At 36.3% G+C, this 26,022-nt stretch overlaps 1 protein-coding gene and 1 long non-coding RNA gene across 4 annotated transcripts in view; one reads left to right on the forward strand and one right to left on the reverse strand.

Annotated features, from left to right (window-relative positions):
* Nucleotides 1-9,576, reverse strand: part of LOC130580324 (uncharacterized) — an 11,097-nt gene extending 1,521 nt beyond the window's left edge. The window contains exons 1-2 of the long non-coding RNA XR_008966093.1: nt 9,512-9,576; nt 7,733-8,568 (exon numbers count right to left, since the gene is read on the reverse strand). This is a non-coding gene — a long non-coding RNA (uncharacterized LOC130580324). The remainder of the gene's footprint in view (nt 1-7,732; nt 8,569-9,511) is intronic.
* Nucleotides 1-26,022, forward strand: part of CDH12 (cadherin 12) — a 152,291-nt gene that overhangs the window by 55,874 nt on the left and 70,395 nt on the right. For 2 of the 3 annotated variants that reach the window (XM_057377742.1, XM_057377743.1), the window contains exon 3: nt 22,249-22,368. The exons of the other annotated variant lie outside the window; for it this stretch is intronic. In XM_057377742.1, the coding sequence (XP_057233725.1) occupies nt 22,249-22,368 (120 nt within the window). The remainder of the gene's footprint in view (nt 1-22,248; nt 22,369-26,022) is intronic. 3 annotated transcript variants of the gene reach the window in all.

Below are 26,022 nucleotides of genomic sequence, written 5' to 3' on the forward strand. Positions count from 1 at the left end.
GAAGGAAGGAAGGAAGGAAGGAAGGAAGGAAGGAAGGAAGGAAGGAAGGAAGGAAGGAAGGAAGGAAGGAAGGAAGGAAGGAAGGAAGGAAGGAATCAAACCCCAAATCAATAACATCATCTTCAAGAATTAGAGTTTGTAAGCTAAATAAAGTGAAGGCTCCATTTATTCTTATATCATAATGGCTAAAAGTTGAGTTGTTGAGACGATCTGAAAATATACATGAAACCATTTAAAAAGCAATATTGTCAATAACTGTGTTGTATGCAGTTATACTTGAAAATTAGGTAAAGACAAACCAATTCAGTGAAAAATGAACACTCCTCTAAAACTTTTTTATAATCAATCAAATTTTGACATTTCAGAGATGTTCTGCAATAAATCTTTATTTTCCAYTATTTAATWTTTTTTTWAWWWWWYYTYAMMYWAWTKTYWWAWTKRRGRARKTKKYMAAAWTKYTKRARAAWYMWWARRASKKKTTTKRARKTTTTCTGGCCAATTGCAGACTCTTGAAAGYCTATTTGAAAGAGTCTTCTCTCGTTGACTTTCAAATTCAATTTTATAGACTCAACAGAGCTAGAAGACAGGACTAACTTTCAGTCTCACAAGCCTTTACTCACAAGCCTAATTGAAATTAGGACTCTGAAATTCTTGAAATGCACCCAYGACTAATGAAAATGTATTATTATACACAATTGCAACATATACAGCAAAAAGCTTTTCATATTTTTAATCTTGACATGCRTTGAAACCAGGTCAGTGATGCTAAYCACTGCAAATACAGTTTAGTGAAAATAATATAGATAGATAACTGGCAGTGGTTTAATATATTCTGGGCAGCCAATGTAATTTTGCTTCTGATGGGTTTTTTTTGAAATGTATGTAAAAGGCCATAATCAGGCAATTGCTGCAAAAATAATTATGTTAATTGAAAGTGTTTCTGCTTCTCAAAAGTACCATCCCCACATTTGAGCAAGGATAAAGAATGGCATATTAAGTCCTTATCTGTTTTAGGGGCAAAACATCTGTCTTGGCTTGAACATTTACTGCAGGCTGCTCAAGCCAGGCTGGAGAACATTGCACTGGGTTCAGGTGCAGAGAGCTCACAGCCAATGTTCTGGCAACTTGGCTGAACAAAATCTACCCTAGAGAAGATGATGAATGCAGGTATAGCAGTGCATGGCAGTGAGCAGCTAAGGATGCTGCATCTCCTGATTCCTGGGTACAAGAGCACACATAGCTCTGCAGCTCGGACTGCTCCCACTGTAGCTGCAGTGGTGGCAGCAGTTGCTTGGCTGYGGTATAAGACAATGTATGGAAACTAATATGGGCATTAAAAGTAATTTAACCACAATGGTGTGCTCCCTGCCTGGGATAGTTTTTGTTGGCATAGTGACTTTTTTGYTTTTTCAACTTAACCAAGCTCTTGTCCATATCAATGTAGCAAGACATTAAATATACAGACCTAACTAAGTAATTTTAGGTAGCTTGGTTCAGGGGYAGAGGAGGATATGGTGCAATGCATATAATCTCTCTGTATCATTGCTTCCACTGTTATTTCTACTGTTAGTGGGATTATACTCCTTTCTGCATTTTAGCAGACCTTCTGTCTCTCTGCTCTGTGTGTATTTAGTACCTTCCAAAAATAGCAGTAGTGAAAACTTTAAAGCCAGCATGGTCTTTATAAATGCAATTATAGCTAAACATAATTTTCCCTTTGTCTTTTAAATGAAACTGATGAAAYATGAAAGTAGTCATTGATCTTAATTGAATGTTAACTCACAAAATCAGAGRAAGAAGAGAATATTCATAATAAGCCTTAGTTATGTCTATGTTATTAAATTATCTTTGCTAGTCAGACTATTCTTTTGTGCTTTGAGTCCTTTCTCTTCCTGCCCTTCCTCTCATTCTTATCTGCTTTCCCTGAGAATAAGTTATATATCTGATTAAATGGTAATTAATGACTTCAGTGAGGCTGAATGTGTGTAACTGAGAACAGAATTTTGCCTAAAGAATTTTTAAAATCAAATGTATAATAATTAAAGGAAACTGAAGTGGTGTATGTTTTTTAATGTGATGACCTAAAAATCCAAGTAATTGAAAGCAAGCTTTCTGGAAAAAAAAAAAATCCAAAAACTCCCCCCTMCAAAAAACCTCACCTTTTCTAAGCATGTGAAGTAAGGGGAGGAAAGGGCACAGCACTTATCATGTTTGGTACATTGTCCTTTCATATTAAATGTTAATTTGATAAAAATCAGATATGTGCAGATTAAAGAGAAAGTAAAAATAAAATTCAGGAGTACTTATTTAAATTTCATATAAAATKAAACTCATACTCCTATAATTGCTTTGCTCTCTTTCAATTAAACCTTACARCATATTCATCATATAATTATTTTCAGTGCAATATTTAAGTAGCATGATTSTTATTATTTTAAGTGACTGCAGAGGGCTGGGAAGAGAGACAAGACCTGCTTGGGTTCTGAGAAGACATCTTTATTTAGTTAGCCATTTGACAGGTAGCCAGATGCCTGTAAGTTGAATTCCTGTGTTGCTTGGGTGACCAGTGCTGGTGTTACTCATTAAAGCCCACACAGGAAAGGCAGAGGACAGAAACTGGAGTGGGCAGAGGGTGCACCAGGTTACTGTCATGGTTTTAGCATTCCTCATGCTCTGTAACCATGACCAACTGCCTGCTTTTCTGTCCCAGAGTGGCTTTGCAATAAGGTGCTGATAACTATCTCTCAGCAGTCCCAGAACTTTATCCCTGGGAAGTGGATGGGRGCAATGGGGAATTGTAGTTTGGTAATCTTTCTCATACTCTGTAATAAATCACCAGCTTTCTCTGCTTTACACCAAACGAAATGCAATCCAACAATAAGCTGTGGAGATAACTGCATGAGCTTTGGCTTTATCAAACCCTGGGTCCAGAGGAACCATGATAAATTATGTAGAGTAGAATTTCTGATTTCACATTTGGTGAAGAGGTATTCTGTACAAAACCACAAAATTTTATCCAGAGGAAAAAATCTTTAAGTTGCTTTTTATGTTATMATTCAATTAAGTTAGTTTTGTGCAAATATGGGCAAAGTGCAATGCATTCACAAAGGTGGGAGTGTTTATAAAATTTTTGGAGCAAGAACAGATCCCTTTATTGCTGCTGCCKGCTGACTTGCAACAAGGGCATGAAATGGTAGGACAAGGGGTAATGGCTTCAAATGGAAAGAGGGTAGATCTARTTTGGATATTAGGAAGAAATTTGGAAAAAAAAATAAATCTTTACTGTGAGAGTGGTGAAACACTGGAACAGTTTGCCCAGAGGATTTGTGGATGCCCCATCCCTGGAATTGTTCAAAGTTGGAATGGGGCTTCGACCAACTTGGTCTAGTGAAAGGTGTCCCTGCCTACAACAAGGGTGTTGGAAATAGATGATCTTTAAGGTCCCTTCCAACTCAAACCATTCTATCATTCTATGAGGAAATATGTCCTACTGTGACATAGCTTGAAGAAAAAGGATAATATAATCTGTTACATAGTTTCTTATGCACAAGGGTACAAATTTCTTATTACCAGGGGATGAAGTTAGAAAAAGGCTAAACTATGATACTTGTTTCAATATTTCCTTGTAATGTTTGGAATACAAATGCATCTTTTAGTGCATTATGATCAGGAAGTGAAAGGGATGAAAAATGAGATACCATTAGGATGATGTCTTTCTAATGGTCACATATTGTTAAACCCAAGTAAGAATATAAAATGTACAAATACTGGAAAGGAAAGAGTTTAAATAAACATATAATTTCAGATATTTACTTGCAATGACACTGAAAGATTTATCTGTTTATGTGAGTCCTGCCTCATCTCCTCAGTAAAGGGTGTATGAAGTCCTTAGTCTGTGTGGTTTGCTGCCAGAGAAATTCCTTGGTGATTTGTGCAACAGTCACTATAAACACCATTCATTAGTCATAACCAATAACAGTCATGCAATCCAAAACTGGCAGAAATAGTTAACTTTAATCGCTTTATTTTTGTCTAAACCACTGAATTTTTATGTATTTAAGGCWCTCTGGATGAAGACCCACTTATCTTGACACAAGGGCACTGGTGTACTTGAAACAAAGTATGTCCCAAAGTTAGAGTCTGGCTCAGAATATTGTACTGAAGTTAATGTCTTAAGTTAAGCTGTCTGACGTCTTTCATTCCTTCTGTGTTGACAGAGGACTTACTGCAAGGGTGCTTCTGCTTAACCTGTCTTGCACTGCCACTGTACTTTAGCTGGATGCATTCACCCAGTGAAAAAGAGGAATAGTGAATGCATAAATCAGCCTTTGCAACATGTTCTAGAAGAAGCAACACATTTCGGTGAAGGCAAATTTAAAAAAAAAAAATAAATTATTTGAACACGTTGCCACACTGAGACGTGGAAAAGAGCCACAGTCAGTAAGAACAAGCATTCTGGAGGTAGAAGTCAGATTATGTCAAATTTTGGATTAGTGCCATTGCACCTGAATCAATTTTTTTTAACACTGTTGTGACTCCTGTCATTTCAGTTCGATTTCAGAAGATGAGCTGTTCTAGAAATGTGCTAATACAATCCACTGTAGAAACCAGCACTGGGCTTAAAAAATTGGTCAGGTTCAGCAGATTTGGCTTGATCCCCAGACACCAAGGTACTAGCATCACTTACCTTTCTTATTATTTTTTTAATAAATTTTGAAGTGATTATCAATCTTTGTTTTTCTGACTAGGGAAATATTACCCTAAAAAAAACTAAGAAACTGTTACAGAATGTTTTTTTTTTTTTTCCTAGCAATTGTGTGATCCACCATTTAGGGCTTTGGCACTGTGTAGTTTTTATACAAAAACCTGTTATTACCACCAGCAGTTAAAAAAACAAACAAACAAACAAAAAAAATAAAAAAAAACAAAAACAACAAAAAAAAAACCACAAAAAAAACCAAGCAAACCCAAGCCCCAAGAAATTTGATAGAATATGAAATCTTGCTAATTATGTGTCAAGATTTAACTTTCTCAGGCCAGTCACAAATACATATATATATATATATATATGGGGGGGAGGAGTACATATATATATATACACCCACAAGCAAATATATATCCTATATTCAGGCCAAAAACCCAATTTCAAAGCATTTATATGTGTAAAATTAGGATGTCCAAGTCTGGAGACAATTTTAACTATTTAACTATTAATTTCTCTATTTTAACATAGAGAAAATAAATAAACTGAGAACCAGTCAAAAGAAAGTAAAAGCGAAGGCRTTCTGTGAATACCTCAGGCAGAGATCACGCTTGTAAAGATAAGAGTTCTGCCAAAATCCATTTGTGCTGTCCTGAGTAAATTGTGAGAGACTCCAGGTTTAAATGGGAAAGTAATTTTGAACAAGGAGGCCCTTTGATTCCACAGAGGAGTCTGCTTTCAGGGCTTTCCAGAGTTGTGATGAAACTGAAACCAGACATTATATGAAAATGCTCCTTTTTTTGCCTCAGCGTATAAATTTATTGTGTTAAATAGGGAAACATTTGGTTTGGATTCACTCAGAGCTTGTTTGCATTGGTGCAAAGTCCCTGGGCATGCACTGTGAGAGGCAGCTTTGCTCCCAGGGCTGCCTGTGCTCATTAGCACAGGTCTGAGCAGAGACTGACACGTCCTGGATCTCAGGGGGATGGATGAGCACTGCTATGCCTGTGTGGCTTTTAGYCCTGTGTTGGCACACAGCCATACAGGAAAGTGTCCAGACTTAGCACCAAACCATTTAGTCTGTGTTTAATCTGTTTTCAGCCTGTGCTTTCTCAGGAGGTACAGTGTTTATATCTATGAGCCTTGTTTCTCAGGCGCCTCGAACTTTCTCGCTGGCAGCTCCAGGTACATTTGGTCTACTGTCATTTCTCTGCTGGGAACAGTAAGGATAGGCACCTGTGGAGTGGATTGTGGGATTCTGGGGAATGGAGGCAGATGAAGACTCCCTCTCTGACCAATGCTACCTTAGGCCTGATGAAAGAAATTGTGTGTTTTCATTAAGCCAAGACCAGATAAGGATGTAGGACCCTATGGTGCAATGGTTTTCTGTTGGACTCAAAAGAAGGATCAGGGAAAAACCGAATATTACTTAAGATATGGTATGAAGACAAAAGAGGGTGAGGTTCTTGTTAAAATGAGAATTTGGACTTTTATTTGCTATTTAAGGCCTAGGATCAATAACAGAACGGTAGATGTAAAAACATTTTCTCTGATAAGAAGTATTAATAATTTGATGTGACCACTTAAATCAGGAAAGCCTGTGATTTTTTTTTTTTTTTTTTTTAATGGATAGACTTAGCTCCAGCTTGTGTCAAATCTAGAGATCAAAATTTTAAAAAGATAAATATATTTAGTCAAGGGTAAAACATTCTCAGCATTTATGGAAGGCAAACATTAATTGCTTCCAGGGAAAAGTAGGGGACTTAGGTAGGGGACTTAGGCTTTTCTTTTAACCTTTTTTATTTTCTATGATTGCATGCAAGTTTTGCATCAGTCGCAGAATCACAAGAGTGGGTAGGGCTGAARGAGACCACAGTGGGTCACCTGGTCCAACCTCCCTGCTCAAGCTCAACCCAGAGCACATGCCACAGGATTGCACTCAGAAGGTTCTGGAATATTTCTGGTGAGGGACATTCCACAGCCTCTGGGCAAACTGCTGCAGTGCTTGGTCAGCTCATGTTCATGTGGAATTTTCTGCCCAGCTGTTTCTGCCTGTTTCCTCTTGTCCTATGGAGCCTGGCTCCATCYTGTAGACACCCTCCCTCCAGAAACTTACAGATATTAATTAGGTACCCTCTCAGTCATCTTTCTCCAGACTAAACAGGTCCATCTCTCTCAACCTTTCATCTTAAGAGAAGTGCCCAACTCTCTGAATCATTTTTGTTGCCTTTGTTGAATTTCTTCTCTGATCATCTCTCCAACCCCTCAAGGTCCTTCTGTAATGTTGCACAGCCCTCTGGGATATCAGCCACTCCTCCCAGATTCATGTTTTATTCTTCTCAGTAAAAAAACCCCGAAAAACCACAAAAACAAAATTGCAAACTTCTCCTGGTTAACATATTAGGTCATCGCTGCCCACATACCCTTCCTTGAGAAACAGATGCTTTGACAAGTTTAGATAAAAATCAACATAACATTCACAAAGGCATAGGACACCGATAAAATGGTGAGCAAGGATATCTTGATTACTAAAGATTATATATAAATAAGAAAATGAAAACTTTCATGGACCAAATTCCTCATCTGGCTAGGTGAATGGCACCATCTGGTGGATCTATCTTTTGGAAGACTCTTCCTGTAAAGTGAAGTCATAATTTAGAGGCTGTTCCTACCATGAAACTGAATATTTTGCAAGAGTTACAAATTAAATAAGATGAGAAGAAAAGTAGCAGTTATTAACAATATAATTGTCACCATTGTTCATTTTGCAAAGTAACCATTATTTCTTGCATAATAAATGCCATGTGAATAATTAGGAGAACAAAGAAACTTAGTCAGAAACAGTTTCTTAATTGTTTACTTGAATTATCTGTTCATAGTGATAAGCATCTATTAAAAAAAAAACTATTCTATAAATCTGTGAAATAAATGGCAATAGAATACAGGAAATTCAAATAATATATAGATTTGGAGATTTTTGAGGGCAAATACAAATGCTATTATTTACTCTCTTGCTACAGCGCAACTCACCTGATTTTAGGACTTCTGTAGTAGTAATTTTTGTTTTTCAAATACAATGACAGTCATTGGTAAAAGCATTCCATTGGTTACCAGTGACATTGGAAGTGTTGATTATCCAGTCAGTTACTCCCATGCAGGTGACACAGGTGACCATTATCCATGACAATCTCTGATGACAGTGTATTCTGGCGCCTTCTGCACATGGTATTGGGCACTACCTGTAACTTAGCAGGTAATTGGATGAACTGAACACACTGCAGAGCTCATTTCTGCCAAAGAGTGTGTAGTCCATAGGATCCCTTGCTCCTGTGTGTTTGTCTATGAGAAGAATATTTCAGAAGCATATAATCTTCATTTACAGTGTGGAGGAAAATATTGCAGGTGACTTTTCCAAAACTTTGCAATTATTCTAAATAAACAAATAGAATTCAAGACAATGTAAAAGTAATAAGCATAACCAAATAGGGTCTTTGTGTGGCCACAACCAGCTTCTGATGTGTGCTTACGAGTTTTCAGCAAGAAAATCTTAGAATTACTTAAAGACAGCAATTTTCAGCTGCAAAATTCGGTCACCGTTGGGAGCCTCAGCAGTCCCAAGCATGTAATAGAAACATATTGAAAGTGACAAAGGAAAATTAATTAGACATTTTTACAAAATGGTAAAAGAGCTCATTCCCTCATTCAGTGCGGCCTTCACATGCCTAATGAGTTTTAAGGAAATCAGACTGTATTCTGCATTATATTTAGCTGCACTAACAAAGAAATGAATGAGCCTGTTTTCTCCACTGTCTTCCCATACATTTCTCCTCAACGAGTCCTCATTAACAAGAATAAAGCATAAAGACCTACAGAGAAAGGAAAATGAATAAATTAAAAACCAGAAAATCGTAAGTGGCCTGACACTGCTTAGATTTCTCATTAAATTTCTCATTAAAATGTCCATATTGTTTAGTTRGTACATTTTTGTCAGTATCTTGACAATTCTGTTGTTGACACTAGGTGCAATGGGGCCAGGAAAAACCTTGTGATGCAGTGTGAATCGTTTCATTTGCAATACATTTCCAGAAAATACAATTTCACATTTATTCATCCCATAATTGATTAAAAATATTGAAGTGTGTCAAAAATAGTTATTTTGGATACCATTTTGTTTCATAAAATAGAATTAAAAAGAGTATGAAAAAAACAGAAATAGTCTCGTTAGTGTTCAAGAATGAGCAATGACTGAGTGACTGAATGTGCTTCCCTGCTTTGTGGGAAGGAGACACTATAAAAGGCCTTTTTTTTATTTTTATTTCTTTTCTGTAGAGAGAAAACTAGAGGAAACGGGAGCTGCACCAGGAACATTTTATCAAGCTAGTCCTGGGCAAGGTTTGAGAATAGAAGACCCAGAGGAGAAAGAAACGGGGGCACAGGGGTTTCATAACAGGCACAGTAGGCTACGTGTCAGGAGAAACAGGGAGGATAAGCAAATGTAGTAAATAACTACGGGAAACTGCAGATTAGTCTGGCTGAATTTCCTCTCTGTGGCTCACTAGATGGAGGCTATGGGAATGGGAATAGGAATATGGCTGGAAATTACAAAATGTATGAGTCTTGTAAGCAGCCAAGGAGCTGAGCTGTAGTCGGTCGAGGTAAAGTATCACCATCCTCTAAAGAGAGATTGCTTCTAGCAACTCGATGGAAAACTTGGCATTTTTATTGGTTTGGATTGATTTTGCTACTAGATGGCAACTTGTCCTGTGACTAGAAGCCTTGATAAAGTTGAGAGGAAAATTGAGAACTTACTGCTTTCAGACACTGGAGGTTTGAGCACCTTAATATGCCTTTGCAGGTACACATACTCCACTTCGTCTAAAGAGTTCCGCAGTTGTAGAAAATTTAAAGAATTGAACCAAGCAACTAAACAAACTAAACAAAACAAAAACAACAACAACAACAACAACAACAACAACAACAAAAACAAAAACACTAAAAGAAAACTAAACTAAACTAACCAACGAAAAAACTCCAACAAAATAAAAAAAAACAACCCTAACAAATAAGAGACTATTCAACTGGATTGCAGGACCATCCTATGATTTCATTTGTTGTATATCTCTAGTAGTTAATAAACCAAAAACAAATGCTAAAAACAACTGCTGTCTTATGCCTGAGGCTCGCTACTAATTTTATCCCTGTTGAATAACTTGGATCTCATTTCWGRGATCAGTTAAGTTGACAAATGTGAYTGTGGCTCTTGGGGAAGAAATTATGTCCAAMACATTTAGATTTGAGAAATAAATGATAATTTATTAAAAGTTGGGGTATTTGTCTCCTCTAGAATCTGTGACACACAGGTTGAAGGACATTTCTAAAAAGTTTTTGACAATTTTCTGAGCCAGTTTCAAGTAAATTAGTTAAAAGAACCTTGACTATCATGTTTTTGCACGTGCTAAAATCTTAAAAGTTATCTAATAAATTAGGGAAATGCTTTCTGTAATAAGAAAACACACAAAAGATCTTAAATTATTGAAAATCTAAATAGATATTTTAGAAGATGCTAAATGTCCCTTTGCAAAAGGGACAAAACATTTGGATTTCTTTAATGTGTGTGCGATAAGTGATAGAAGTTTTATATTTTAAGGGTTTCCACAGAGTTAAATCACTTATTGTGGGTACAGAATGCATTGTTTGTTAGTGATTTGAAGAAAGGAATGCTTGAAGAATCATTCAGGAAATGCTTGGAGTCAATATTGCCAGCAGAAAAGCTGCTCAAAACCAGTTGATAGCTCTCAAAGTCAAGTATGAACATTTTAATTTTCATCCATTTTCTCTGKATAATTATCAACCTGATGGGAAACATCTGGTTTTATCTAGTGATAGAGCTAGATAGATTTTGAATTTCAAAACAAGAGGGATATCTAAACATATGGCCCTTTGCTATCCAAGGTAATGACAACTTTGTTGTTAATTTTGGAATGAACAGGATCTCAGCTTTCCCAAACAGGATTTTAAAATGGGTAGTGCAGCATAACATGAAATAGTTTTAATTGGTTAAAAGATAATAATTATACTTTGCCAGAAGATACATTTTTTGACTAGCTATGAGAACAGTTTATTTTGTCAGCCTTGGATAAAAGAAGAACGATGGAGAGTTGAGGTCTGGGCTTACCTCTGACACACAGGCAAGAGTAGCACATACATGAATTCAGCCTTTAATGTCACCTGGAATAATCCAAGGACCACTGGCTGGCTCTTCATCTGCTCTGGAATCATTCCAGTTAGAGGCTTTGCAGCCACAACCCATGCAGTCAGTATAGCGTGGGCTATCCCATGGGGCTTCAGCCTTATTTTTAGACAACAGATGAAYGAAAATTTAATTGATAAATGAATACTGCCTGTGTTTTGGGATGGGCAGGTACATTAACTTTTGGAGTGTTGAGATTGAAGTCTCAAGTGCCTAAAGTTAAATAGTAAAACTTCAGTACCCACAATTAGGACACACTGATGAAAAAAAAAGTTCATTTTAAAATGGAGCAACCTTAGAGTCATGGTCTTCTCTAAACAGTGGAGGAGGGGGTTTTGTCCCATACTTCAAACCTCCTTCCTCCCTRTATTCTCCATCATATTTCTCACTTGCCATAGCAGTGCCTTGCATCTCTCTTAAGATACTAAAACGGAGTYACCAAGGGCAAGAATGCTTCTGAAGTCAATTTTTGGGTCATGTTAAGATTTCACTCACTTAAAAGCTCAGTTCAAGATGTCTTGAATTCATTTGCCAATTAACCAATTATGCATACATGAACATGTTTTAGGGATTTTTTTTTTTAAAGCAGTAGTCAAATTTATGTAGAAGACTTCTTTTTGTTTGTTTACCATCAGTAGTCTTATTCCACCTATCAAAGATAAATGTATGTCTTTCAGGCTCACTTCACAATATTGTTTCATGTTTCTGAAAACACAGATTCCTATTGATCAGGAGTGCTCATAGAGAAGAAACAGAAAAGGAACAAAATAAAAGGAAGAGTTACATKGCATGAGAGCCAGGAAGCTGTCTTAGAAAACAGGCATATAACTTCACAAATGATTAAATGAAATATAAAACTTTATAAGCAGTCACATGTATGAAGTTTTCCAGAAAGATGGGCAGCACAAAYTTGAACTTCCTCAGGCAAAAAAAGCATCTGAACTGAGAACTCCCACAGCATACCTGAGTGTCTTTCATTCCTAATGTAACCCTGGAAACAAAAGTTTTCTTGCTCTTACCTGTTCAGCATGCTCAAAACAGAAATGCTTTTCATGTATTGGTATACTTTATATAGGTTTATATAGGTTAACTTAGAATAACATTATTGCCTCAGGATTTTTGCTTGTTCCAGAAGTCACACTGTATTTTATCTTTTAACAAACCAACCAGACAAAAAGAATATTGGGTATCTGCACAGCCACAGTTACAAGGTGCCTTCTTCTATCATAAAATATTTTCTATAATAAAATAWTGTTCAAAATAAGCAATATTTTGTAATTTCTGTAGTTCTTGAGATTGTTATTTGACTGCTTCTTGACTGTAGCCCATAATTCTTTCAAAGATAGGAATTTAAGGAATCTGAAAAATAAGATATGATGTTTTATGTCTTACTTTGGAATAGTCTGTTTTTCTGCCCAATTCTACTTTTCCAAATTATGTCTATTGTGATCTCTTGACCAATAACATAACAGAAGACATCTCTATTACCATCACACCACAGAGCACCAAAAATCACTGCTCATTAAAACTGTCTTAGAACAGTATCTACCACTGTGYGAAGGTTCCTGCTTTCTTTTTATCATGGAGAACCTAAGAAATAGTGAAATACYTTGTTGAGTATTAGTCTGGTATTGAATTAAGAACAGGAAAAGATCTCTCTGTTACCATCACAGCTTCAGTCTTTCCTCATGCTGAGAAAAACTCTGCACAGAGTATCTTGAAATTGAGTTGTGCTTAGTAAGGCAGAAAAAAATGAAAAGCATGTTTCTGTGACCTTTTGGCAAAGAACATGTTCCCAGTTATGCCTGGGAAGTGAATTCCTCCAGTGAAACACTGACATTTTCTTTGGTTCACTGGACTTTTCCTAACAAAACTAGATTTAAGACCCTAGTCTGGCAGYGTACAGTCCAGAAATTTGCCTGCTGAGAAGGATGCTTGAGGCTTTGTTTGGTAAGACTATATTATCAAAGCAATATATTGTTCTAAATTATGAAGTAAATACTAAATTGGACTTACTGTCCATATCAACAAAAAAACAGACTGGTACACTAGAATGTTTTACTATGATTTTATGAAAAAAAAAAAAAAATCAAAAAGTAATGCAAGCACATGAAAAGGAGGGAGTTGTCACCCTAATGTTTTAGAAGAAACATGCTCAGCTATTTTTAAAGGTATATTTAAAACTTCCATATGTGCAATATGACCTTGTGATTTGAATTTCTTCTCTCTCCTAATCACTAAAATATTCTCTTTTCAGTGCTAGGAAATTGACCAAATGTGTGTAGTTGTACTACCATAACAACTTCCATCTTCAGTTAAAACCTTATAGGCTTTTGTTAATTAAGGTGCAATCGTTTCTGATGTGAAACAATAATAATATTTTTCTATTGTTATAGTATATAAAGGCTCTGCAAATAATGTGATGTCATACTAGGCAGTAGCATGATGGAACAGAGCTGTGTGATAAAACAGAGTATGATGAGATTTTGGCATCCTGAATATATCTACCCTCATGGTTTCAAATAAGCTCTCAACTACCAAAAGTGCACACCTCCCTTCCAGCTCAKCTTTAGCCCAAAATAATCCAGTTTGTGCACTGGAAGAGTGTACTGAGGGCAAAAGAAAGATCTGCTTCCGTAACGCACTTGTGAACTGAATTAAGGCACTTCTATCACAGCCATAAGAGCAAGGGCACAGTAGTTCTTCGAAGGGAAGGATGTCTGTTTATGCAGTGCATGTCATCACAAAGCTGGGGTCAGAAGGGACCACAGAACCACTGAATGCATTTCCATGAGGACCAGCACATATAGGCTGTTCCTAATGGATGCCTAATCTGTTCTTGGGAGCTTCCAAAGATAGTGACACTACATTCCCTCTAGTAAAAGAACAAAGTGGAATTAATTACTTTAATTAATTACATGCTTACCATTAACATGAGGGCTCTGTTTAAAGTCTGTCCACTCGTAACTTTAATACCTGCATGGCTTTCTGTTGCCAGTTGYTTRTTCCCACTCTCTSTCAAGAGTCTMTGCTGCAAGGATAATTCAGTTGCATGTTCAAAGTCTACCAACTGCTGTGAATTATTAAGGAAATCTGAAGCTGACCTCAGTTTGTACCTTTATGAGTCCCTGGGTCATTCCTACAACAGGGACAGGATTTTTGAGGGGGAACATAAAGTCCAGATGAGGAGAAAAGTCAGCACAGTCAGCCTTGTGCAAGCTGTCTCGGTTCATCCAYCACAATCATCTGAATCCCTTAAGTTCCTTTCACTGTTCCTGTAGAAAGGGAAATCAGTTCATTAGTTTTGTTTTAGGAATACTTTGCCTGGTTATTGTGGTGAAAGGTAAGAGGTATTGGGAAAGAGTGTGTTTCATGGTGTAAATCGGTCACTGGYAGGAATCAGACCAGGACTTACTCAGGGGTATGTTATCCTGAGAGTTTTCAAATGCTGGATTTCTTCYCCCTTTTCTTCTTCTGATGTCACTTAGAGTAGCAAGGCCTCTTTTGTAATTTTTCTTATTCTTGCAAATGAGTTTGCATGAGGGGAACCTCTTGTCAAGCCTGAGGACATCTGTGTTGTTCCATATTCTGAAGCCCCTATAGTCACACCCCTATCATGGTTTGTGTGGGGTTGCTGTTTCCTTTCACCACAGGTTAGTGTAGTTGGATATTGATGTAGAGAGCTGTGTAGAATAGTATTGACATTATGAATTAAGTCACTGAAYGGATCAGATTACATTTTAAATTTTAATGCAAATGTATAGAGTAAAATTCTATGGATTCTTCAGTACTTTGAACTTCAAGTAGCAGGAATGTCTTCAAAGCAATATTCTGATTAAATAATTAAAGTCAACATCTTTCACAGAGAATTTCATTGCATACTAGATTGTGTAGAAGTCACTGACAGATTCTGAATTTCTGCATATTCTCATGACTCGGCCTACCCCAAATTTGCCCYCCGGATATTTGTAGATTTGGAGTAGGAAAGGAGAGGCAAATTAAACAAACAACAAAAACAAAATATGTTTATGAAGACTGCTTTGCATCCTTCTTGAGAGATTTAACCACAACATTTTAAGCTGGTACGAAGAGATGTGATACAATGCAATGCAAACTTTAAAAGTGGTCAGTCATCAACATCTCCAAATGTCTTTTCCTTGAAATATTACCACATAAGTATATAATTTGGTTACCAATACTTGATCCTAAATGCATGACTAAATATAACTGGGAAAAAGGCCGTGATAAACTTCTTTCTTTTATCCCAGACTTAAAAGATCTTTTTTTCACCAAATTCTGGTGTGGAAATTAACTTTGCTTAGCTTAAAATACCTGGGTGAACACAGAATTCAATTAATTCTAAGCAGGTCCAATATCTGGTAAAAAATAGTGAAACAACCCTGCCTCCATATAATATTAGAACATCTACTGAGATTCAAAACCAGGTCCTTTTAGCTGACATGAACGATGAATGACATTTATTTCACACTAATTTTTTTCTTGTATGCTTTGTAAAGCTTGAGTTTTCTTATTACTACATTCTGAACAAATCATTTGACATTTGAAGAACTGATGTGTGAAACTCCAGCTCATAAAAACTTTAAACAGTAAAATAATGAAAGCAACACTGTGACTTGTTTTCTATTGTGTTCTTTATGTGATGATCACCATTTTTGGCATATGTTCTTTTATTTTGGGAGCAAGAGGGACTTGGGGGCTGTCAGGAGGAATGCCACAATTTCAAGTTCTTTGCTAAACCTTAAGAATCTCCAGGAGCTCTTCCATGAGAACAGTGAATGCCATTTCCTGGATTGTTTAAAAATTCTTTCCCTGGTACTCTTTCATCTGGCACGAGAAGAATTTGTGTTGTTCAAAGTGCATGCAGCTGATATTAACAAATGCTGTACAGGTAAATATCATGGCARCCATCAGGTTGTATCAGCTTGGAATGTGTTCCAGTGTATCACTTTCCTTGCTCAAACTGAACTTAATGCTTAGACTTTTCTGTGAACATTTGCATCTGGAAAATGTTTTGATCACACTGAAACAATTTTACCGTTGTTGATTAATAAATGAATAGCAATTTTTTTTTAATTATTCTAGGGATGACTCATTTTTCCTCAAGCCTTTAAGATTTCAGTGCATTGAGTAGAGCTAAAATTTATTATTTTRCAATTCCATTGAAGAAGATATTTCCCAGGACACATTCCTACAGTGTTTTTGGAAAAGTTGTCTGGTTCAGACATAACATTTGATATCATAAAAGTTCTTTCTTCTAATACAACTTAAACCACCTCCCTGTGAAGCATAAACTAAGRCAGCCAAATCATGTTTTTATCAACACAGAAACATCTACAGCAGGAGATTTACCAGCACAGCTATCATCATCAGAGAGTGTACTAGTTATTTTTATCTCACCTATCCTGGTCATGAAAGTATACTGGCAGACTTAAGTCCCTGTTGAGTCRTGGCCTGAAAACTAATCAAGGTATCAAGATGATAAAAGCAGAAGTCAAAGCTAAATTTTTCTATTTGCTAAATTGCATATATATGAGACGAACTTCTGTCATATTGGTAAGTGGAAAACAATCTTGAAAACAGAAGGGAARAATCACTGGCAAGAGGTGTATTGCTCAAGCAGATAGATATTAAGCTTAGTGTTTGCTAATTGRCTCCTCTGCCATTCTCCTTATGCATCATTTCCAGCAATTACTTTACCAGGCCACTCCTTTATGTGCRTACTGGGTATAGACTATCAGCTGCTATTTCCAGCTCCTCATTTTCTTCAGAAGCGTAACCTCTGTAAACATTATCACAGCCTTGAGACTGTGGAAGCAGCTGAATGTCTTTATAAATAAATGAATAGCCTAAATTAATAAAAATAAATAAATTAAATAAATATTGAATGAATAACAGGCATTATTGGCTTAGCCACATGAAATGGCTTAACTGTGGCTGAACCCAACAGATGACAGCACCAAAAAAAAAAAACCAAAAAAAAAAAACCAAAGGAAAAGAAAATAATTGCTTTGCTGATTCCTAAGTTAAATAATTAGTTAAAACCACCACAGCAGTAGGTTTCCCCTGTTTACCCTCATCATCAATGAGCGACACAGGGATGACCTGTAGGAAAACAAAAAAGGAACTTCCATAGTCCCTGGATTGTTGCCAATGTAAATCAAATGTTATTCTAGACATACTATAGGAATATGCTTGGTTATGCACTAAACACTGAAACTTGCAGCAGCTGCTTTTAGCTACCAGCWCAGCAAAACTATTAGCAAAAGCCTCCTATTCTTCATCAATTACAAAAGAGAATGGCAGTATTGCTTTTGTGGCATGGCTGTTTCTGACAGCTGAGAGAAATATATATGTTCAGGGTGATGTCTGGAATGCAAAACAGGCAAAAAGTGTGCTTCTCTGATTGTGTCTAGTATTCAAGATATTGATGGAGCCAGCAAGCTGGTGTTATTATCGGGGCTGCACAGCCATGAATACATAAACTGGAAAACTGACTTTTCCAAGTAAAATATGCCTTTCTCACATTACTTTTGTGGGAGTCAGCGTCCAGAGTATATATTCAAAACTTATTATTGGTAATTTTTCTATAAAAGATAAGCCCCAAAAGGGCAATGTCAGCATCTCTCTTTACAAATGCACAAAACTCCAGTACCGGAGTTTTGCTAAAACCACTAGTGGCAGGTCAGGGGAATATTTATTGAGACACAGCATCTCCTGATCTGAATTGCAATGTAGTGCTGCAGTGAGCCATAAATTCACTTTTTCTTTTCTTCAACTTAAAAAACCCCAAACCCACAACTATGAAGTGTGTTGATTAGATTTTTACTTGAATTCTGATAAGATGGATGCTGTTTGGGTTGCCATGGTGTTATTTTTGGAATTGTTTAGAAAGAATATTGAGCAAAGTAGTTAGTTTCTATGCCAGCAGCTGTGCTCTTCTTTCCCCCTGCCCATAAAAAAATATTTTCACAATCATCTAATTTCTTTCAAAAGTACTAAATCACTTACATGGGAGATGCTGTGCAGTACGATAGAGACAGTTCTTCTGACTCTACAAGAAAACCATGTCTTTACTCACCTTGAAGTAAACGAAACTACCTTGGTAGTTCATTACAMAAACTAATTCCATGAAAATTCACAGTGTCACATATTCGTTTCCTACTTACAAAAGACAAGAAAAAGGTGAACAAGAAAAATGGCAGAATCAGAGCCCTGGATTCCAAAAGAGAAGAGTTTGAGGAATGAATCTGCTTCACAGGACCCCACAGGAGAATCCAAAGAAGTGGTATCTCTGTTACTGGAGAATTTCAAAATTTGGCAGAATGAGGGCATGAGTCACCTGCTCTGACTGAGCCTCTGATCTCTGTGGTGAGGAGAGAGGCTCCAGCCAGAGCCCATGGAACACTTGAAGTCTTGCTATCATTTCAGCACCCCTTTCTTTTTCAATTAACCTTTAAAACATAATGCTCCCAACCAGGCTTCTTTTGCCTTTTCAAAGCCTCAAAGCAGGCCACCCTCACTTTCTCTGTAAAACAAAGAACCGCCACCACTTAACTGAATCTTGGCATTAGTAACCAAACTTAATGGTATTTGTAGGTGTAGTAAAAGCTGCTCTTAATGTGATATGACATGACATGTCACCATGTCCTTTCTGGTTAGTCTTTGCATTTCTATTGACAATGGGTTTGTTTTGGTTTTTTTTTTGTTGTTGTTGTTTTTTTTGTTTGTTTCTTTTGTTGTTCTGTTTTTTTGTTTTGTTTTGTTTGTTTTTGTTTTTGTGTTTGTGTTTTTGTTGTTGTTGTTTGTTTGTTTGTTTGTTTGTTTGTTTGTTTGTTTGTTTTTTCAGGAATAGTGTCTGCTGTATTATTCTCATAGCCTTGAATCATGTCATTTTCCTGTACAATTAAATAACTATTTTATCTAGTCCCAGTTGAGTTTTGTCTATCCTTTGTCAGGATTTGTCTATCCTTTGTCACACTCTTCAGGTCAACAAACTAAACATAAATAACTCAGATTTCCTGCTTGATTATTTTGAAAGGCAGCAATAGCTCCACAGACAGCAAAATACCCCACCTATACTTTGGTGAAGGCAAAATTTGTTTCAAAGCTGAAACAGAACAGTGTCAATATTTTAGTGCTTTATAAGGAAAAAAGGCAGGAAAGAAAAAAAMTCAATGAATAAATATTCTGTTTCAAAATTTGAGAGGATGCGTGTAAACTTTAAAGTAATTTTTTTAACAAACTTTGACTATTCATAATCAAATTGGGTATTAGAATATTTCGATATTTCTTTCTAGTACTCCTTGGATGGGAAGATATTTCATCAATAWTGCTCTTTTTTCAAAGATTCTTTTTATTTTGGCAATGTAGTATTTTTACCAATGAGAGATCCTCAGAAAAAGAATTGCAATAATTCTAGAAGTCAAATCAATATTTCATAAACATTTCTGTTTTGATGTAAATTCAGATATCCTGCAGTTCCTTCCAGTTATTCTGATATAAACTACAAGGCTTTTATTAGTGCCATTTCTGCCAGTTTTGCCTACAAGTATAGCTGCATTCTATTTGCACTTTTTGATGAATGCATTTTAGCCAGAGTAAAATTCAGGTGAATTCAGTMTTTTTGTTTTGATTAAAACAACATTTTACAGTATGTTAGTACTCAATGCCACCTGCATTGTTTCAAAGAAAACAGTCTTTAAAATTTCATATAATTTCTTGAAMTGTGTGAATGGTTTAACATTACTTTTTCTCTTTCTAAAACATAAATAAAGCACATCATTCAATTTTTCTGCATTTTATCATGTCTTACATCAAATATGTTGATTGCACATGAAAATTAAAAACATATTTAAACGTTGACTATCATATAATGTATTTCCAAACCCCAAGAAATATTGTATCTTTTTTGTTCATTTCATTACTCCATGTGGTAATGTAAGTATATATTTTAATTAAAAWGTCATGAACTATAGTTAATGTGATCCCTCATCGCTGCCTTTGTACATTAAAGATTTACAGCTGTAGTGCCCAGCATTATTGCCTGGAAAAAGTAATTACATTTTGGAGCCTACTTTTAAAAATACATTGGTTTCTTGCTTTGCAATAAAATAGAAAACTTGTTAGGTACGAAAAGTAATGCTTGAAAATACTGAAAGGATGAGAAACCAATTTCAGAAAACCTATTTAGAACATTAAGTATGCATTTAAGTAAGTAAATGACTGGAGGCATATAAAAAAAAAAATAAAACCAACATGCCAGACCTCTCACAAAAATAGAATCTTTACATATTATCTGCTACTTGAAAAAGACTTGACAGATGAGTTAATGCAGTTGAAAATGCTGTCAATGTGAAATGGATTATTTTTCATGTTAATGCCTGCTATTTACCTATCAAGCTAAAATACGACTCTTTATGTCTCCCTTAATAAAACTTAGTTTGTAAATCAACATTTCTTCTTCCTTTTCTGTAATAAGGTTGGACTACCTGGAGCATGCACCTAGGAATATCTACAYTAACAATCAGTATGTGCAGGCATCATCAGGCATCTCAGTCGGTGGCAGAATTTTCAGGCAGTTTGATGGCCACTGYCTGCTTCCTTCACATTGTAGCATCACATTTTTGAGTGAAAAGTTATAGATATGGGTTCAGCTGTGTTGTTTATTTTTATTTGTTCACTTATTATTTGCTAATATTTTCTTTCTTTTAGAAGTTGATGTTAACAAAACTTGCCCTCAGCTTAAGAACRTGGTCAGCCCATTAACTCTAAAAAGTGATTGCTAATCAAATAACACTTATGTCTGTGTTTTCTTCAGGAGAGAGAAAGAATATCTCTTGGGACACCTTTTCATTCTCTATTGCTCAATAAAACATAACAGGAGAAAGCTGATGCCATCATGTAGCATTTTTACTGTGTTAGTACCAAACCCTTCAGCACCTCTGTCAGTGCTCATATGATGAGACAATAGGGGCCAGGCAGTGAAAAAAAAAAAWAATYCTCCAWACAGTTAACCTGCRCTGTTACTTTCCTGTCTAAGTCATAGGACTTTTCCCATGGAACATCTCTCAGTGAGGAACTCCCAGAGCTAAACCTCGACAAATACATTAAGGTTTATTTAAAATTGTGAACATTCTTTAAAACTTGCCAGTTTTCATTGCAGAAGAGTAGCAGTCTTGAAGCTCTTGCWGTATTCCATGGATATGAATTCTTGAAAAAAAAACGTCAAATGATCTCCAAATACTCAATGTTTCTTAAAACAGGAATAGTAGAGGTAAATCATGTCTCTGAGCAGTTTCTCATGTAGGCAACCTTCAGTCTAAATCAGCACTGCAAATTCCAACAGTGAATTGTACAGAAGATCATAGGAAAAAAGCTTCTTCAAAGCTGATGGGATAGGCTAACAATGTGGCAGCTGGTATTGCTGAAGATTATAGTTTGAAAATTATTTTAATTATGGGGCAGCGAGGAAATGCAAGTAAATAGATTAGCAACCAGCAGGAGGAATAGGATATTTCTGCAGACTGTTGCCTTTTACAGTGAGTTTTCTGCTTTCAAGTGCATTTCTTTTGCTCCATTGGTCCCTTTTAAGTTGAACTGTAAAGGAAACTGCACTAGGTCAGGTCTACAGTTATGGCTGGAAACAGAATGACAAGGAGCCCTTCCTCCACAGTACCTCATGTCTTACTGACCTGAACTGGAGAGGCAAGGGTAGTCAAGTCTGGATTTTGAATACAACGACATGAATTAAACACCTAATTTTATTCTACAATGGGAATATGAACTCCACCTTTAGGAGACTGCAGTGTGGTTTTTTAATGCACTCAGAGCTTGGTTCACTTGATCTTGCTGAAGATTCAGGAGTTGATTGACCAAACACTTGTTTTAAAGGCAACTCCCATGTTTTACTTTCATGGTTGTCTACTTTTTCACAAAGTTGTGGTGTATAATCCTTTTTCAAAATTTAATATTGAGTTTTCCCAAACCTCCATCCWGTACGTGTTATATAAAAAGTTTTTGCAAATAATGYATGCATCATAAACTWTTTATAAGTATCTTSTGATGGTGGATTCCTTWCYCTTTCTTCCCCATTATGCYTCAGCTRTTMCCTAGATGATTGTTAGCATGGAGATGAAGAACTAACTCTTATATTCTCACCCTTTTCCCAGTGGAACAAGAATTGCAGCAGAATCCACTAGCAACTGGACTAATGTGTCTGAAACATCACTGATCACTGTTCCATGACAAAAATGTGATGACCTGTGTTTCTTTGCAGGAGCGTATGTTCTTCAAGTAAAGGCGACAGACGCTGATGATCCCACTTATGGAAACAGTGCTAGAGTGGTTTACAGCATTCTGCAGGGGCAACCRTATTTCTCCATTGATCCCAAGACAGGTAAATAGCTTATCAGCAACAGTGGAAGATTCAAGTGTTGGGTTTTTTATTCATGTGGGTAGTATCAATGAACAAAAATGGACCTGGTTGATATGGTCAAAAATGTTTTTTATGAATTACAATGTGTAGTAGAAACAAAAAAAAACATGCTCCTCCAAACAGCCTTGGAATATCTAAAATATGTCTACACTAAATTATTATTTTTTCAATGCTTTACCGTTTCCCAATAGATAAAGGTTTATCTGCTACATGCATCCTATTTTGTTTTTTTTCTTGATGATTGAGCTTTGTAACTTGAGTCTTCTCAGCACTTTTACTTGCTGAACTTACAGTCAGAAATTCTCCAGCAATTATTGTTTTGCTACATTGAGCTAATTTGAGACTGTGGAACAGCCAATCATCTCCTTTCCTCCTCTTTTCCTGGAGCATGCTATCTTTGTCTGGGTTACTGGATGTGTGAGCAGAAACAGAWAATRTATTTAAAGAGACTGAAGTATTTGSGAGGTTGGTAGACATGTTAATTGGGTATCTTGCCCTATATATCTAAATGTCATTCTTGATTCTATGTTTAGTAATTCAGTTAAGGAAGCAATAACCTACATGGTGAATGACATAGGTTGYGGCACCCTGAGTGTGTTACAGGGAATGCTGTCCATATGCTCCTTTCAGCAAATTGCTTCACCTTCCAACAAAGCTGCACTTGAATGTCAGATTCAGGGCCTTCAACCCTGATGGTGGAGCTTTGAAAGGCTGTTARTGCACCATCTCCAATGGACACATTCCTTTATGTCATGCTCCATTTAGCAGGAGATAATATTGCAATTTGMAGTGAGCAATTTTAATTTTCAAACTGAAATGGGACTTCTTCAGRTGTCTGGGGAAATAAGAGTAGTTGCCTTTGTACTCACTTTTTCATTTCAATTTGGTAAAGAAWGGGTATAAATTCAATGTCAAGAAAAAGCTTTACTGAAGCCAAAATTGGAGTTTTACTACAAGTTCTGCAAGAAAAAGAAAGTAGTTAGCTGTATTTGGAAGAACTGTTTTCCCCATGGCACTTTGAATGGCTGTGTCACATGTTCTCATCTGTTACTCAACAGTGAGTCAGCCATAGAGGGTGGCCTGCACCCTGCTAGCCCTGGAACATCRTACAAACCTGGCTATTTCCTTTAATGAATTACTCAGGTGCTAAAAGAATGGACACAACTGAGAGGAAGATTGATGAAAATGAACATAGTTCAAAATCCTAGCATAGTTCAAAATCCTAACCAGAAAAAAAGCACACAGATTCATGCTTCTACAAGCAGCAATAATGTGCTGTAATCTGTCTTACATTGGAAAACTCACATTTTGAGAGTTACTCATGGGTCTAACAATGACTGTTGAGGTAAACAGTAAGTTAATAATACTGCATAGGATGATTCTTAATGATTTGCTCTAAAATCCAGAAGTCCAGGGCAGTACTACAGATCTGGTCTTTCAGATTCTTTGCTTTATAACTGAGGACTTTATACAGTAGTTTGTCACTGCAGATTTTTACTGCCAGAAATCTGCCCTGAGTGCTTTAGACAGAAAGGAGAAGAAAGCCATTCTAGTACAAAATGACAAACTCAGAACTGCCAGCAGATGAATAAGCATTTGTTGTGGTTTTGCTGGCTTGTTTTGCCATTTCTTGCATTCCAGTAGCAATTTTGAGACATAATCTTGTAGTTATCTAAAGAATCTAAGAACATCCGTACTAAATTTCTGCCCTGTATCTTGTTTGCAGAAGTGATGGCTTGCTTAGCTCTAGTGAAGGCTGAGGAGTAAATGTTTAGTGATGCACCCCTGGAATACTCTTCTAGTCTTCAAAAACTTGTCCTTTCAAAATTCCAGGGTGACTAGCAGTGTCAAAGAAACTAAAATTCTGAAAGTATTTCTCCTCCACAGCTTTTCCACTTCCCAGTAGGTTTAACTTTTCCAGGGACTAGAGTATCTGCACTCCCACTAACTGACTAGAAATTCCACAGCAAAAGTTTATTTGGTTAAGAGCCAGATCCTTTTTCCTCTATTTTTGAAAGAGAAGCATCTCTTAACTTGTTTCATACCTCACACACTGCATAGAACAGTGAACAGTTATTTTCTGTTTACATTCTCCCTGAATTTCCTCTTTTCTAGATTGCAGACTTCTTTAAACAGAAGCCATTCCATARCAATAATCATCCTTCTCCTCAGGGTGAGAAAGTGCATGCAGTATTCAGGAAGGCAGCTGTTATGGATGTATACAGTTGTTTAACCATAACACTTCTGTTCTCTATTCCTTTCCAAACAGTTCCAAACTTTGTTTCTTTAACTTCTACCCCACAGAAGTTGATATGTGTGTGGAAATTTCTGTTACTACCTCAAGATCTCTTTGCAAAGCAGTAACAATGAAACCACTGCCTGTAACTTTATGTGAGAAATAAGGATTGGGTTTGTCAAGCACATGACTTCACACTTACTATTTTCTCAAATCACTCCTAAGAGGCCTTGCTCATTTACTCTGATATGAAACTAGTACACTTGAATAGTTTTTAACCTCTATACAYCTGAATGGCATAGCTGCCCCTTTTACTCCTTGTCTTTGCTGACCTCCTAATCATTTTCCAGCTTCTTGTTGGAGATAGGCAAACCATGTGGAATCCTGTGGAAGTGGGAGAGTTACTTTTTAATGCTATTTCAGGGAGGTTAAATACAATGCAGTGYGTTCTGGAAAGCTGCTGTTTGACTGGCACATTTTAAAGCCTCAAGTGTTATATGTGGGGGGTACTTTTAAAAGCTATAAAATTGCTCTTCTGATTTTAATGTGAATGTTTCTTAACATGAGAACTTCTCTTAAAAMAGATAACCTCTCTTACCTTTCCTCTRTATTTTCTCYTATGAAAATKTAAATTTCYRCAATTAAAATGTCYTCTCCACCCGRTTTTCTGATGTGTTYATGAGGTCAGTATTCTTATTTAGGGCTAGATRTCTCCAGTTTTTGTTAGACTCAGTACTCTACTCCATCTTCAGATGTCAGTTATATTATTTAAATCCGAGTTGGTATCAGCGGGAGTACTGATGTTAATATTTATTCAGGAAGTTTTTCTTGGAACCTGGATTTTCTCTTGACAAAAGTGAATGATCTCCTGCTGAATTACAGATCAATAACTTTGGGAAACAAATCTTCTGGCCCAAGTCCCATGCATACCATTTTTAGTGTTCAGTGATGTCATGGAGACCATTCTTTTCTGCACATTTGATATTAATGTCTGAAAAGACAAAAAAGAAAATCATATATATTTGGCTCTGAAGTTAAACAATCTTTATTGTAAAATTTTAAGGTAGAAGGATTTACAAAAACTCAGAACACCCTTAGGTGCACAGAAGGTCTCTACATTATAATACCTTTGATTTAAATTAAGAAATTCTTTGTGGCACTGAAGTTGAAATACCRACATTTGTAGCCCTTTACATCCCATGGTTTTTTACCTCTACTTTATTCTTCTGTTTTGCTGGTATGATAACTCTAATTCATATTTGTCCTGTTCATATCAACAGAAGAAATAATATTTCTCTGTGTTTTGTTGAAGCTTTTGAAATAAAGTAGTCAGAAAAAGGAAAATGGACCATGAATTGCTAGACATGAAAATTATTCTC

This window comes from Malurus melanocephalus, unplaced genomic scaffold (genome assembly GCF_030028575.1).
Source record: "Malurus melanocephalus ecotype Western Australia unplaced genomic scaffold, MMel_1.1 scaffold_323, whole genome shotgun sequence".
NCBI classification, from domain to species: Eukaryota; Metazoa; Chordata; class Aves; order Passeriformes; family Maluridae; genus Malurus; species Malurus melanocephalus.